General features: G+C 44.5%; 1 protein-coding gene across 17 annotated transcripts in view; it reads right to left on the minus strand.

Annotated features, from left to right (window-relative positions):
* The window catches only part of Pkp4 (plakophilin 4), a 212,554-nt gene that overhangs the window by 20,499 nt on the left and 176,485 nt on the right, over positions 1-15,570 (minus strand). For 9 of the 17 annotated variants that reach the window (XM_057754810.1, XM_057754808.1, XM_057754813.1 and 6 more), the window contains 2 exons: positions 13,205-13,337; positions 11,332-11,545 (listed from right to left, as the gene is read on the minus strand). In XM_057754810.1, coding sequence (XP_057610793.1) covers positions 11,332-11,545; positions 13,205-13,337 — 347 coding nt within the window. The remainder of the gene's footprint in view (positions 1-11,331; positions 11,546-13,204; positions 13,338-15,570) is intronic. The other 8 variants (XM_057754817.1, XM_057754812.1, XM_057754811.1 and 5 more) reach the window with 1 other exon arrangement.

A 15,570-nucleotide genomic window follows, 5' to 3' on the forward strand; every position in this document is an offset into this window, starting at 1 on the left:
CATAACTCCTGATTCATACAGAAACGGGAAGGAATCTGAGCAGTCTGTCATCTACTCTGATAGCATCTGCACATCAACGCGCTTTCTTAAGTGAGGAGGAAGGAGGTGGAGAGGTGGCTTTTCTTCGCCCAAAAGTCTCTCAGGGCCCCACACTCCTGATGAGCTTGTGACAAGCTTCTCCAATGGCTTCACCCAAAGATCAGCCCTGGGCACTTGTAGGCCCGTGGAGGGAAGGACTGACAATGTCTGCCTCTGTCTGTGGGTCTCTGAACAGAATGGGTGAAGCCAGAACTGGGCCAGACAAGACTGAACACTGCTGCTTCAAATGCTGTGACCCAAGGAGCCAGACTGAGCAGCCTTCTCTGGATGTAAAGTACAGGGGGAGGATAGAAAGCAGAGAGTAGGTTTGTCTCTGTGGGAGGAGGGGAGAAAGCCAAGGACAGGGGACGAGAGACCCAAGGGCTGCCTTCGCCACTACCCCTGTGCTGTAGAGACACGGTCAGTAATGGAGACTCATGCTGTGTATACCTTGTTTTGTTTCTGAAAGCTGATTCTTCTCACTGTGACCTTTGTTTACATAACTGTATGAAGGCGTACAGACCAAGATCCCACTGAGAAATCTGCATGGATGTTCAGGAATAGAATAGAACTTCACCTCCATTGTTAGGGTTACTTCTCTATGGAACATTTTGGGGTAGTGGTTGGGTTCTCGGAGTTTGGCCAGATTGTTTATTTGGGAACGAACTGACTCTCAACATGGCCATACTTATCTTTGCTCCACAGTGGCCTTTACTGTCAATCTCTATTTCCCATGTAAAAGATAGTTGCTAAACATTTTCTTAGGGAGAAACATTGGAAGACAATGATAGACAAGACCTGGAAGCGAATTCTTGGTTGGTCTGTGCTGACCAAGGAGCAAGAGAAAAGGAGGGAGACAGAAGAGCAGCTTGAGGCAGAGCAGAGTGGGGCCAAGGCTTCAACAGTCCCCGCTAATGCAGCGATCACACTGCTGCTGGTGGCGACTACCCAGGAGCCAGCTACAGTGGCAGGCAGTACACAGCTCCCTGGCCATTGATGGGGAAAATGGCATTACCCAGAAACCACCCCCGCTGACAACTCTGGAGCACGTGATTCCTAACATGACTGCTGCAATTTGCTTTCTGTCAAAGCCTTTCACGTTCCTTACTTCACAAAATACAACTCCTGGGACAGGTTCGTTTCCCAATAAGCTGCTCCCGTCTTCCCAGAATAAATGCAGTCCAGTCAAGTTAACCACAGGGCAAGGTTTATGCAAAGCAACACCCATCATATCAGAGGCTGTAGGTATAAAATCAGAAGACAGTGTGCCCCTCACTGTCCAAGGGGTGGAGGTGGTGATTCTAGGTCCCCTCTGTAGTTATCAAAAGTGGAGAGAAGCCCAGATTCCTTGCCATAAAGTGGCATTTGTAGTGCTGTATAGGATCTATGCTGTCATGTAAATGCTGCATCTCTCAGCCACATGCCCAAGGCAATGTAAACTCTATGTAAATATTTGATATACTATGATGTTTATTTGAGTTTTTGCTCTTGTATTATTGTTTCCTAGGTATTGCTCTGCTGCTGGTTGGCCCTGTGGATGCGCCTTACAGGCAGGAGGCTCTTTACTTCTGCATGAAACTAAACAGCTGCTCCGGAACCGTCAGGTGAAATCACAGCTGAAAGAAGGGGGGCTCAGGATGAGAAATTACCTCATGCTGGTTCCAAATTCCCTTGCTTTTGTTCTTTCTGCCTTCATTCCTAGCTACCCTAAGCTTTACTTCTGGCAAGAGGGTATTTTCTATATTTGAGGAGTCTCCTGATTTTTTTTTTTTTTTTTTTTATTTATTGTATTGAACTAGAATTTTCCTTCTTCTCCCCAAGGATACAGACTTGTCACTCGACAGTTCGTCAGCCATCAGCTTGGGACCGACATCAGAGAACTGTCTTCAAATGAATAAGAACAAACCATCACCTGGTTTATGGTGGCTTAATCCTCCATGTGCTTAGAGCTAAGATGCCCCCAACAAATTAACTTTCCCACCTGACCACTTTATAGACGTGCAACTCTAAATGTGGCTTTTCTGAAAGATGAACACTTATGTAATGAGGCACATGTGGGCAGCTATCTAACTACGAGTTCCCTTTCATGTTTTGTTACACATGTGCAGGCTAGTCGGAACCTGCACACACTTGCTGATGGATTCATCGTAGGTCTTGTGTTTGTGTATAAATTCCCCTTTTATTTTCTGCCTATCAGGCTTAGAGGATGGGTTGTGACATTTCCTGGAACAGCATCAAGAGTGCCTTTAAGGTCCATCACTGCAGATACAGGGCCTGGACAGCAGCCAGACCTTTGGCAGCATCTGCTGGTGGACAGAAGCTGTTTGTCCCATGGACACCACCCTATGCCACCTCCCCGCGTCAGAAGAGTTGTACCACAGCACTGGAATTCCCATCCCTTAGACTGTGCGGCGGAAAGGAACAGGACTGCCAAAATAGCGAAGGTCAAGTTGTTTAAAGACATGCACCCTCTGGGTGATGAACCCTTTTTTTTTCCTCCTCCCCCAGATAGGGTTTCTCTGTGTAGCAGCCCTTAGCTGTCCTGGAACTAGCTCTGTGTAGACCAGGCTGGCCTCGAACTCACAGAGATCCGCCTGCCTCTGTCTCCTGAGTGCCCTAAATAAAGGCAGGCACCATCACTGCCTGGCTGATCATGTTATCTTTTGATCAACTGGGGTGACTTACTGGTTATAAAATTGACCTACCAGTGAAATTCATTCAGGCTTTCATTTCTGTAACCAAAAAAAACCTGGTTCCATTTATTCATGACTTGAAAAAAGGAGATTCTGGTTTTGCCAAGAATGAGGTATTGAAACGACCCACACGGCGGCAGCTTTTCGTCCCATGCTACACATCATGCCTTATATCACCCTCTAACTCTAATTTTGTCCTTTACAACTCACACTGAGCCCATTTGCTGGACCAAACTAACTACTTCCAAGGCTGAAGTACATTTTAAGGCACTGGTTTTTGATTTCCTAACTCCCAAACCTCACAGTACCATTCAAAACAACTAGTTCTGGTCAACAAAACTTGACAATACTATTCAACGAGACACAATGCCTCAGACAGGGCCTTTAGGAATTTGGCTCTTCTACTCAAAGTAAAAAGCACCATCCTTCAAATTGGCTAATAATCCCAGGGTACACTCTGCTTTGATAGAGTAGTAAGAAAACCATGTTCGCTGCAGTTTCTCTAGGGATCCAGGACAACTGGGAGAGTCTTCCAAGAGCTCTAAGTGAAGAGCGGAAAACACAGCAGCTACCAGAGGCAGAGAGACAGAGTTGTGAACCCGGCACTCTCCATCAGCATGGGAGCGGGCCTCCAGCTCTGACTTCCCAGGACAAAATTCCCTCCAAAATTACAGAGTGGCACATTCCATCACCTCCTTGTTCCCCCCAAAAAAGTGAAAAAGTGAAGAGTAAGCTGTAGTTTGGTTTAGGAAGCTGGAGGTTTTATATATTTGAAGGCAATTAGCTTCATTCTGAGGGCTGAGAATATAGTCACACAAATGAATTTAGAAAGTATTAGGAATTTCCACAGAAAAAGTAGAGATAATCACGAGTAACCACTAAGCAAAATGAAACGCTGCCGTGGGAGATGAAAGTTTGTTTTCTTCACAAAGAGCGAGAAAGTAATTAAAACACCATTTCACATAAATCCCACGCTGCAGAATTTTGAAAGCGCCTGTGTTTAAAGCTGGCTGTATAACTAATCTAATGCCAACTGATAGTTTTATTATTCACATTAGAAGCTGATTTTGCTGATTAATTAAAATAATAACAACTACTTGAAAGTGCAATTTTCAAAGAACATTAAAAGCCAAATAACATTTGAAAAAGGGCTTTCACCGGCAGCCTATATACAACAGCCGACAAATTCTCTCTCTGACGGAAGGGATCATTTTAAGCCATTTATGTCTATATTGCATTCAGCTTATGCTCCTTCCAAATTATCAAAAATCAAGCACCTGCAGACACTTTCAAAGGAAAAAGCCTACGAATGCCAGGGCTCTTACGGACCACTTGCTGGATCTTGTTCCTTCTCCCAAGTCTGTTAAATCTCTGCTTCTGTCTGTTTTGTTCATTTCTATAGTGCTGGAAATTGAACTTACAGGGTCATGCATGCTGGGTAAGTGCTCTACCTTTGAGCCATGGTCCCAGCCCTGACAGCTCTTGGCATCCTTTGCTTCGGCGCCTTTCTCAAGAAGCCCACAAGGTAAACTGAACTACCCCAGCCTCCCAGATGAGGGTCAAGATGACTGACCTTTCTATCTTGGGGCAGAGACAATGTCTTGCCAAGTTTAACTAATCTAATGCCCAATGTGCCTATGGTGGCTGAATAGGAAGGGCCACCACAGGCTCATAGATTTGAATGCTTGTTTACCACGAATAGGAAGTGTGGCCTGGTTGGAGCAAGTGTGTAATTGCAGGTGGGCTTTGAGGTTTTAAATGCTCAAGCCAGGCCCAATGTCTCTCCTTTCCCGCTGTGTGCCAATCTGGATGTAGAACTTTCAGCTACCTCTCCAGCACCAAGTCTGCCTGCATGCTACCATGCTTCCCACCACGACAATAATGGACTAAATCTCTGAACTGTAAGTCAGTCCCAGTTAAATGTTTTCCTTTCTAAGAACTGCCATGGTCATGGTGTCTCTTCACAGCAATAGAAACCCTAATGATGACAGTGACTTTGCTCCTGCTGGCTGGGGCAGCAACAATGCCCAGTATACATCACACCCTCATTCCAACAAGTGGCATTCATATAGACTGAGTAACTAATATAAAAATCCAAAATCTAAAACGCTTTAAAATCTGATTTCAGCTTTAGGATGCTAAGGTAAAGTTCATGTATATATTTTAAAACTCTACAAAAAATTAAATTCTTTAATTTGAAGCCCTTCTGACCCCTAGAATTCCAAGAGCGGGATATTCAGCTTCTATAGACCTGTGCTGTCTAGTAGGGTAGATACAAGAGGCTAAGTAAGCACTTGAATTGTGGTTAGTCCAGACTGATTTGTATAAAACGCCAGAAGATGATAAAAATCAATGCAAAATAGCTCAGAATTGATATTGACTTTCATACTCATTAAATCAAAATTGATATATTCTGACTACTGGATCAAATGAAATACATTATTAAAATTAACTCTACTGTCTGGTTTTGTCCTTAAGATGGCCACTGTGCATGAGGCTCTGATTACACGCCTGTTGGGTGCTGGTTGGTCCCTGGTTGAGCTGTATGCTCTAAGGAGGCCTATGAAAACGTTGGAAGAGCAATGAGCACAGCCTGAACATGTCATCAACCAGACACTCCACATGTCTCCTCACAAACCCACAAAGCACTGGCACCATTTGTCACCAGGGAAGCGAGTATTCCATGAAGGTGATACGCCTGGAGCCCTGGGGTCATGACCAAAGCTGTCCGCCTGGCTCCAGATCCCAATCTCACACAATACCGAGTTGTCTTAGCCCTGTATGGTTGTAAGTTATGGGAGCCCCTGTCTGGCATGACTGGAGGTCATAGCACTGAGCTGCAGTATGAGAGGTAGGGGTCAGAAAAAAAGGAGGGGGGAGCCCTTGAGAGACCGCAACAATTGCAAGAGTCGGAGGTTTGAGGCCAGGAATAGCCCAGAAGGTGGGCTGAGCGGACGGGGACTGACAGGTGGGAGGTCTGAATCGTTGACCCTGGGGTTACTCCAGTGCCAGGTGCGTAGAGCCTATGTCATGTGACAGTGGCTTCTGGGTGAGAGAGTGGGGACCCATAGTCTGAGGAAGGGAATGAGATAAAGACCACCAAGAACTACCCATGAGAACTGGGGGCATGTTGAAACTGTTGGAAGTGCCAAAGATGAGCCGGCAGCTTGTGTATGTGCAAAAATACAGTGCTGTTGACAGAATAAGGAGGTCGATGGGGTTGTGAAGAGAGCATACCGCTATCGAAACGTCTGCTGCTTGGAGCTTCAGACTAATCGCTCAAGCTTTCAACCAGGACCACTGTGCCATCAGCGAATTATAAAAATGAAATGAAATTGGAATAATGGGAAAACAATTATTATGAGAGGGACAAAAGTACTGTCTTCAATTATAGAAAAATGCCCTTCTGTGGAAAAATTCTGAGGAAAAAAGATCATGGTGGCATACAGTCATTTCTAGGGTTCTGAAGGTGCGGCACCTATGGGGAGGGTCCAATGGCCCTGGAGCAGGCTGCACAAGGCTGTTCTTGGCCTAAAAGCATGGACCATGACATCTTTCTCCTGATAGGCCTCCTGGGTGGGTGCCTTTCTTTTGGCTTCACTGGCTTTGTCATGGCTCTGCCTGGTTTACCTCAGAGCTCCCTGGAATCTCCTGTACATTTAGATGCATAGTCTGTCAGATTTGGGAGAGAGCTCCTTCGGGTGTGGTTTTCATGGTGCAAGGGTTTTTGAGTCTAGGGAAGAAAGCTTCTCAGAAGACAGCTGTGGAGGATGGAACACAAGGACTAGTTGCAGCAGCTGCCCAGGGAGGGCCCCGCCTCTGTGCTCAATCTGAAGGGACTTGTTTCCCATGGTCATGAGCAAGCTAGCTCTTCACTGTCTAGAAAACCTAAGTGCTGCCACGTGCTTCTATGATTTTCTGATCGTAAGGGCTGGTCTACCTAGGGATCCCCTCACAGGATCGCACTTGTGTCTCACCATGTTCTCCACTGAGGTAATTTTTCCACTTTGTGGGTGTTTTGAAAGGATTAATGACACCACATGGTTATGTAGTCCAGTGTTCCTGGGAATGGCATTTCTTCAGGAAATAAGCTTACAATCCAGGAATTCTGAGAACTGCCCACGAGGGACATAAAGCCGGCTCCTTCTGTTGGAAGCTGGTACAAGGGAACAGGCTGCGTAAGGGAAACGAGGGAGGTTCTGAGAGGCAGAGCTTGCAGAGGCCCCCCCTCCCACCCTTGTTCTGCTGGCGACAGCTTCAGATTCTGACACAGAACTTGGTCATTTACATGAGCAAGGAGATTTATCCTTAGAGCCACTTCAGGCCTATATTCTACACCTGACCTGTGTGAGCAGGGACGTGGTCTCATCTCTACATGCACTAATTCCTCCATCTAGCAGTCTGGGGCCAGCAGGAGCTTTGAGACAAGTGACTGAAGCTGCCAGCTACAGGGAGGGCATCAGACCAAGCCAGAGCCTTTGGAAGACTGAGGGGTGTGATGTGGAGTCTCCTTAGGTGTGGCCCACCTTCTTCATATTTATAAGCTGTCTAGGCTACTGAGGGAGTACACCATCACAGGCCTGTCTTTTGCTGGGCAATTCTACTCAGATCAATGTTGGCCAACCAAGTTCTCCAAGTGAGTTTAGTTTTCTATTTGCCTCATTTGCGCAGCACTCAGGAGTCTACATTCACATATGAGGACCGGGCACAAGGGTGCATCGGACTCAGAACGTCACTCTCGACAGACTCAGAACACTAAAGTGACACTGCGGCAAGTCGAAACCTGAGGGTGATGTTGGGTCACCAGCTTGACACGACTGCACTGGTGGGGTTCACGCAGAGCTCCCTGTGATGCTCCGTGAAAGTAGTTAGGGTAGTGAGAGCTTCTTTTGTTGATACCCAGAAAGAAGAAAAGGACTTGGAAAACAGGCATCTGCATGCTCAGAGTTGCTTCTGTTGAGCATTTCTCAGTGGCCTGCACTGGGGGAGAGAGAACTTTAGCCTGTGCTAGGAACTCGACCTCCCTGTGCCTGAGTTTCTCATCTGTGATGCAGGGTGGGTCGGTGCGCCTCTGTGGAACAGAGATCTCTCCAGGGCATTTTCCTATTCTAAGTTCTTTATGAACTATGAGCTGGCCCATCTACAATGAACTATTTTGGGAACTATTACCAAGTAAACTCCCCCCCCCCTTTTTAAAGTTTCTCATTACAATTTTTTATGGCTTGAAATGAGACAGAGAAAGAGGGAGGGCGGCCAGAGACTGATGATGAATGATTTTGTTATTATTATTTTAAGTAGACCAGGTGGTAAGGATTCTTACTAATTTGGGCTGGGAAGTGGGAAGGGCTGTTGCTAGATTTCTGAAAATAACATACAGCTCCTAATAGCACAAGTGGTCCAGAAAAGCAAGGCAGAAAGTAACGGACTGCCTCCTGTCTAGATCATGTAACAAATGGCTGTATGAAAGGCATATTAATGAGGTCAGGGAAACAAGAATAGAACTCTTCATCCTGCAATAATGTGGTTCTTTATACTATGAGGGACCATCTCTTGCCAGAACCTACTGTTTGCTAAATCTTTGCTCACCTGGTTTTCCTTAATACAAAATATTCTTTAAAAAAAATTAACTTATCAGTTACTACATTTAAAACAAATGCAAGACATCTTTTTCAGAATAGTTAAAATGTCTTCACTCGTGCTGTAAAAATTGCCAAACTGAAACAAGGAGGATGAAGGGAGGGGGAGGGGAGATGTTAGACTTAATAAATAAGGATCCAATGATGAGGGAGGGACGATGTGGATCACGTTCTGCACTGAGTCTGCAATGCATAGCTCGGATTTCAACTTTCAAAACCATCCATGTGCAACTAGGCATATGAGTGAATAATCACTTGCTAAATTAGAGAGAGGGCATGGAGAAGCTATATGAACTCAGTCTATAACACTGAAGGACAAAGGCTACCTTTTGGTACTTAGTAGGGAGGAATGACAATGCGCCAGGACCGGGACATCTAGTTCATTACAAAGCAGGCCTCCAGATTCTTTGTAAGGTCTTCAACTTCTACAGTGTAAGACAGGATGCTTTCAGAATGCCCAACCACTATAAACGCGTATTTCCTAGCTCAGAAATACAATTCAGTAACCCTGAACAGAAGGACTGATCATGTTACAGTTGTGGTGCAGAAGACACTGATATGGACTCTGCATGGTTTTTGTGCTGAAGCACAGCAACAGGGAAGGGAGGTCCACTCAACACACCCTGCACACAGCAGGAAGTACCTATAAAGCACAGTATATTCCACGATGGAAAATGTTCAACACGGTGAAGAAAACACAAGAGTCATGTTACATGTTAGAGAACCATTTTCATTAGCCAAGACAGTCACACTGTCTTGGGAAAATAATCTTGGCAAAAAGGTTTGGGTTGTTTTCCCTTGAAAATGCAAATGTGGCAAAAAAAAAAAAATGCCCTGGGCAGTTACTACACTTAAAGCAAATGTAAGACATCTTTTTCAGAACAGTTAAAATTTCTTCATTTGGATAGTAAAAATTGCCAAACTGAAACAGAGAGGATGGGGGGTGGGGCAATACTTTAGACTTAATAACTAGGTTGAGCTACTTAATATTGTGAATAACAGAAGACCTATTTTCAAGTGAATAATTTCTTCAAACTATAAGCAGTTTGAATTCAACAGTTTATTGGTCTTCAACATTTTATGATTCTAAGCTGATTTAATTATCACTGATGAACTCCGAGTCCATACCTGCACAAAGCCAAACATGAAGCCTGGAGAGCCACTGTCTTTGTGGATGGCACTGACTGAATACTGGAAATCAGACAGCTAATGCTGTTTTCAGGGAGGGTTTGAGAGCACTGGAGCTGTGTTTTTCGGAGTCAGGGGAGTTCAGACAAAAGACTCCTGATCAGGCGTCCAGGAGGCTGGGTGCAGGGCAGAACTGGTCTTTAGGGCTATTCTTACGAGCTCCCCAGGTTTGTGTCCCTTGCCTTCTCAATGTGCTGTTGCTTTGGGGGCAAGCTTGATGCTCAAGCTTGTGTTCGGAAGTTATATAAGTTTACTGTCCTGGCCAATGCAAACATACAGTGGGGTTGAGTGTAGAAAAGGTACAGAGATTCATGTCTTGCTTGGGTGACCAATCAGGCAAGAGGAATCTGAGACCCCTTTCAACACCCCCTTCCCCCGTGATTCTGCACTTTAAAGAACTTGTAAATATGTGACTTGGAGAAGTGTTAATGAAAGAAGGATTTAAGGATCTCCTGAGGCTTCCTGCTAGAAGACACACCACAGTTCACTCTCCTTCATTTCTTTCTGTATGACATCATGTAAGTCTGGTACTACCAAATGTTATGACCAAGAAATGAACAACTAACTTTACTTTCTCCCTAGGTCTTGGCCTTGTACACATATTGTACACATATCAGTCCCTCGCTCCTCCCGACTCACACACGTGTGTGCAAGCAAACAAATCTTCTGGATTCATAGTAGGAGTTGGTAGTTTCATATTAATCAGACAGTATTTGCACAGAAATCAAGCTGAGAGAAATAGCCTTTGGGAATGGGAAATAAATTTCCAGGTCCTCTCCATATGAGAGCTGAATGATATGTTTTCATATTGATCATTCCCTTTCCAATATTTTGAATGATCCATTTCGAAAGCAACCATTCCATTACAATTATTACTGGCTACAGTATATGGCTATAAAGTGAATCTTGATTTCCTCTACCACCTACATATGGCTGGAAAAAAATGTTTCTTAAAAGTCAAAAAAGTTTCTGGTAGAGGGTTCTAGGAGAAATATCAGAAGGTGTTTATAGTTTTATATTGGAAGGTTTTCCATGAGGATACAGCTGCCTGAAACACACACTCACATTCCTCTCTCAAGGCCAGGGCCTTTTAAACAAACAGAAAAGTCCAATGTACACAGGAGTGATGAAAGGGGGCAAGTATCCAAGTGTGCACTTGGGTCAATGTGCCCCAGGCAAAAGGCATGGTTCCTTTTGAAGGGCAGACTGTCTCTACTGCAAATCAACTTGACTTACTTTTAAATAATAAAAAACAGAAAAAGGAAATCCCTGAACTTTCATGTACTTCTCTTCCTGGTTAGCCCTAAGTTTTATAAATTTGAGGTCTGCTCAGGAAAGACAATATAACAATTTAATACAAGGAAAAGCTTAGCAATGAAAGTCCAGCAAGGCCTTATTTCTTCTATGAGAAATTCTGAGAGAAGAACAGAAAAGAAGCCACACATTAGGGATGTCAGGTCCATGCCATGAAACATCCAGTTAGCGAAACAAGGGAACCAAGCGCAAATGTCTATGTACTGATACGCACATTACTGCTACCGAGAGAACACTGCCAAGTCTTCTGGGTGCAAGGCCTCCCTCATTCACAGCTGTGAGCAGCAGCTAGCCCCACCCCACTGCCCAGGGTATCATCTATCACAACACTGCTCCTATTGGTTTCTCAATGCCACTAGGCAAGGGCACTGTCCGGAATGTTACCAGCATTCCCTCTAGACAAGGTCACATTCTCTACCCACCTGTAACAAGCTCCCTTACTTCTGCATCAATAGATTTTCTTAACAGCCGCAGCAAGGCAGGGATCCCACCTACATTCTTCATTGCTATTTTATTTTCATCTGTAGACTTGCCAAACACAAGGTTTCGGAGGGCACCACAAGCGTTCTTTTGAACTTCCAAAACTCTGTGGTCCAACAGGTCGACCAGATGCTTGATTCCCCCTAGCTTGTACACCTGGAATGAAAAAAAAAATCAGGTACCAGGACTGAGAGGGAACACAATAAACGGACAGCAGCGGAAGTCTGTTATGCTGGGGCCATGGGAAACACCGGCTGCAAATTCGAAGACTACTCCCTAAGATGGCACTCTTTTCCTGTACATAGGGCTTAACGAGAAGGGACATCTGGGGGGCTGGCATCGTCTGCGTACAACACACACAAATGCAGCAGACACTCAGAGGCAGCATGGGAAGGGATTTCTAGACCTGGTCTCCAGGCTGCTCTCCTTAGATTCTTTCCCACTTGGGAGTCCTTTAGTATTTGACTTGCATGCTGCTAGGCTTTATTTATGTCCACCTTTAGATCTGTAACTGTTGTGTTGTTTTACACAATGAGCAGAAAATAAATGTCATTGCAGGAGGATAAGGCCCGAAATGTTAAAAAAAAAAAAAAAGTCTACATGCTACAAAACACTAACCAATAACCAGCAATGCAATATTTCCATAAACACCAAAATACCTGTATTGAACAGAACCTTGTGGGATATATTATCTCTCTAGTTCAGTGAATGGAGTGATTTTTCTCTAGCAGATTCTTTGAATATATTTCTGGAGCTCAGATGAAGTGATTTTTGCTTCATGTTTTATAACTACGCTCACTGAATGGATAAACTTGGACAAGGCTGAGAGCACCCAAGGCAGGATACTCATCCCAGGTTTTCCCGAGAGTCAATGAAATGCACAGTCAAGAAGTGAAAGAGTATCTGGTACCACTTCAGAAAGAAATGTTCTCTTTTAGCAGTTTTCGTGATGCTAAGGATTGAACTTAGGGCCTTGCAAGCACATCCTGTGCCACCACCAACACCCTCAAGCCCTGGTCATTTTGGAATTAGTTTTATTTTTTAAAAACTCTGTTATTACTTTACATGTTTACATGGGTGTTTGGCCTGTGCCCATGTATGTGCATCATGTGTGTTCAGTACCCATAAAAACCAGGAGAGGGCATTGGGTCCTCACTAACTGGTATTACAGATGGCTGCGAGCTGCCATGTGGGTGGTTAGAAACAAACCTGGGTCCTGTGGATGAGCAGCCAGTGCTCTTACCCGCTGAGTCATCTTTCCAGGGCCCCAACTCCCCAGTTATTTTTAAATAGAAAGTAAGCAGCTGCTAAGCAGAAGTCACGGTGTGATGGAGGTGGGTCTTGTATTAATCTGTTGCTTTCATTGGTTAATTAATAAAGAAACTGCCTAGGCCCATTTGATAGGCCAACCCTTAGGTGGGCGGAGTAAACAGAACAGAATGCTGGGAGAAAGAAGCTGAGTCAGGGAGTCGCCATGATTCGCCCACCAGACACAGATGCAGGTTAAGATCTCCCTGGTAAGCTACACAGATTATTAGAAATGGGTTAATCTAGATATGAGAGCTAGCCAGTAAGAGGCTAGAGTTAATGGGCTAGGCAGTGTTCAAAAGAATACAGTTTCCATGTAATTATTTTGGGGCATAAGCCATGCGGGCGGCCGGGTGCTGGGGACGCAGGCCCGCCGCTCCTTATTACAACAGAGTGGCGCCCAACGTGGGGCTCGAACCCACGACCCTGAGATTAAGAGTCTCATGCTCCAAAATCACTCCCACATAAACGGTGTGCCGGCATTGGGGCGGGCTCTGGGTCCAGTACCTCCATCTTCACTTTGTTGTCACCGAAGCACAGGTGCTGCAGGTAGGCCGCGGCATTTGCCTGCACAGACGGGAACTGGTGTTGCAGCATGTGAATGACCTCTGGCAGCTCAGGGTCACGCCAGGCAAACTCCCTACATGGAAGAGATACAGCTTCAGAAAGGAAGCTCCAAGAGGAACCATACATTTCTGATAGAAGGGAAAAGTCAGGCAGAGGCAGAAATCAGAAGTTATAAAAATCCTAACATATCTATTTGGAAATGATTTCTCCCGATCATGTATACAGAGACCCAAATGCTTAAGATCCCCCCCAAAATCATGGCACACAGAGAGTCAGGGAACAAAGGGAATTCTCAGTATGGACAGCGTTTCCATCTCAGTGTTTCTACTCTGGATTTTAATTTTATGCCTTTCTCCCCATCTAAGAACGCAGCAGATGCAACACACAGGTAAACAAATGCAATCTAGCTAAGTGAGATGTCACGCCCATGGAAAGGAAGGCCTGATGGGAAAAAACAGAGCTGTTACCAGCTGCTAATCACAGATAAGGTGGAAAAATCACAGTGATTGTTCAGAAACTTAAATATGCATAGCTGCTCTTGATTATGAGACAGAAACACAGAGGAATTCACAGAAGAAAAAAGTAACTTGTCAGGAATGGTCTGTCTAGGGGAAAGCATTCCTAACACCCTTTGGCTTATATCTTCCAGAAACTGCACTATTGTTACATAGTCCTTAGTACATTAAGAGTCAGCAACACAAGTTCTGTGTCTCTGTGTCGTACTCTATCCCAGGTGCGACCTGTCTCTTCCCCCCAGCGCCACATGATGTGTCCATATTAGGCCAGGTTGCTGCTCACACAGTGATCAGCAGAGCAATACCTGTGTAGCATGAAATACAGGTTTGTTTTTGTTATTGTTCTATAATAGTATAATGAGCATATACTTACTACAGATTCTCAAAATTTTCTGATGTCACCTGATGGCCTATTGTTTAGAATCTTTGCAACATGTCTATTTTTATAAGGAAGACAGCTTTTTTTTTTTTTTTTTGGTAGAAAATGGTTCACAGAACAAGAGCTATGTGGATTCACACTAAGGGGTGCCAAAAACTTCGATGAAAATAATGAACTCGGGCTGGAGAGATGGCTCAGTGGTTAACAGCACCAGCTGCTCTTGCAGAGACCTGGGTTCAATTCTCAGCACCCACATGGCAGCTCACAACTGTCTGTAACTCCAGTTCCAGGGATCTGATACCCTTACATAGACATACATGCAGGCATAACATGATACAAATAAATTTAAAAAGTTCTCATAAACAAGAAAATAATAAATTCACACCAAATAAGTTAATAAAAATTACTTTTCACATTAATAACCAATTGAGACTTCTACTGGTGAGTTGGTTTGTTTGTACACAGATGCTGATACACATCATTTGTGGTAGCCAATTTGGAGGTATCCCAGCTGTCCACTAAAGGAGCCTAAATTAACTGTGATGTAGTTTTGTAATGAAATAATACTTGCCAGTGAAAAGGAGGTTGCTGACATATTCAGTGTGTGTTGGCTACCACAGTACATGATACAAGATGCCACTGAAATGAGTAAGCAAAGCGAATTGGTGCCAACAGGGACCTGAGTAGTAACTGTCCACAGAGCAGGGGCGGGCTGGCAATTAACTGGGAATTATTAGAAGAAACTTTCTTGAACAGTGGGAATATTTTATACCATTTTCTTCTTTTTTGAGACAAGGTCTTATATCTAGCTCAGGCTGGCTTTAAACTCAAGGCAAGTCCTCCTGGCTCAGCTTCCCTACTTGCTAGTTTATGATTCCAGAGTATCACTTGGATTGGGAAGCCTCCAGATATTAATTTTTCAGGCTTCTTCAAATGGCCATTACATACCCACACATACATATGTACACATACCACCTATGCAAATGAACTTTTGGTGCATTCCTATTAAGTTACAGGAATCACTATGACTGCTCACTAACGCAGGGCCTGTAGACGCAGGGCCACGTGTGCCAGCTCAAGGCTGCCCTTCACAGCAAAGGCACCAGACAGCATTTGCCCAGTTTATCTGCATCTAGCCCCATCATTTGCCTTTATTGCTCCCCTGAGGCAAGTACTACTAAACAGCCTGGATATAGACAAGGAATTGGGGTTAGTTGGAAGAGGCTAGTGAAACTAAGTCTGTGTTCCTCCCTACAGGGAAATTCAGCATGGCCACATTTACATGGGAGACAACAACAGTATGAGAATGTGCTAGAATCAGAAAGGACTGGTGTTACGACCATCTATACAGTCACTCAAACAGATGCCTGTAACTTAGGTCTCTCCCTCATCACCCACCTGATCTGCCAGTG

The sequence above is a fragment of the Chionomys nivalis genome, chromosome 22 (assembly GCF_950005125.1).
Source record: "Chionomys nivalis chromosome 22, mChiNiv1.1, whole genome shotgun sequence".
Lineage (NCBI taxonomy): Eukaryota > Metazoa > Chordata > Mammalia > Rodentia > Cricetidae > Chionomys > Chionomys nivalis.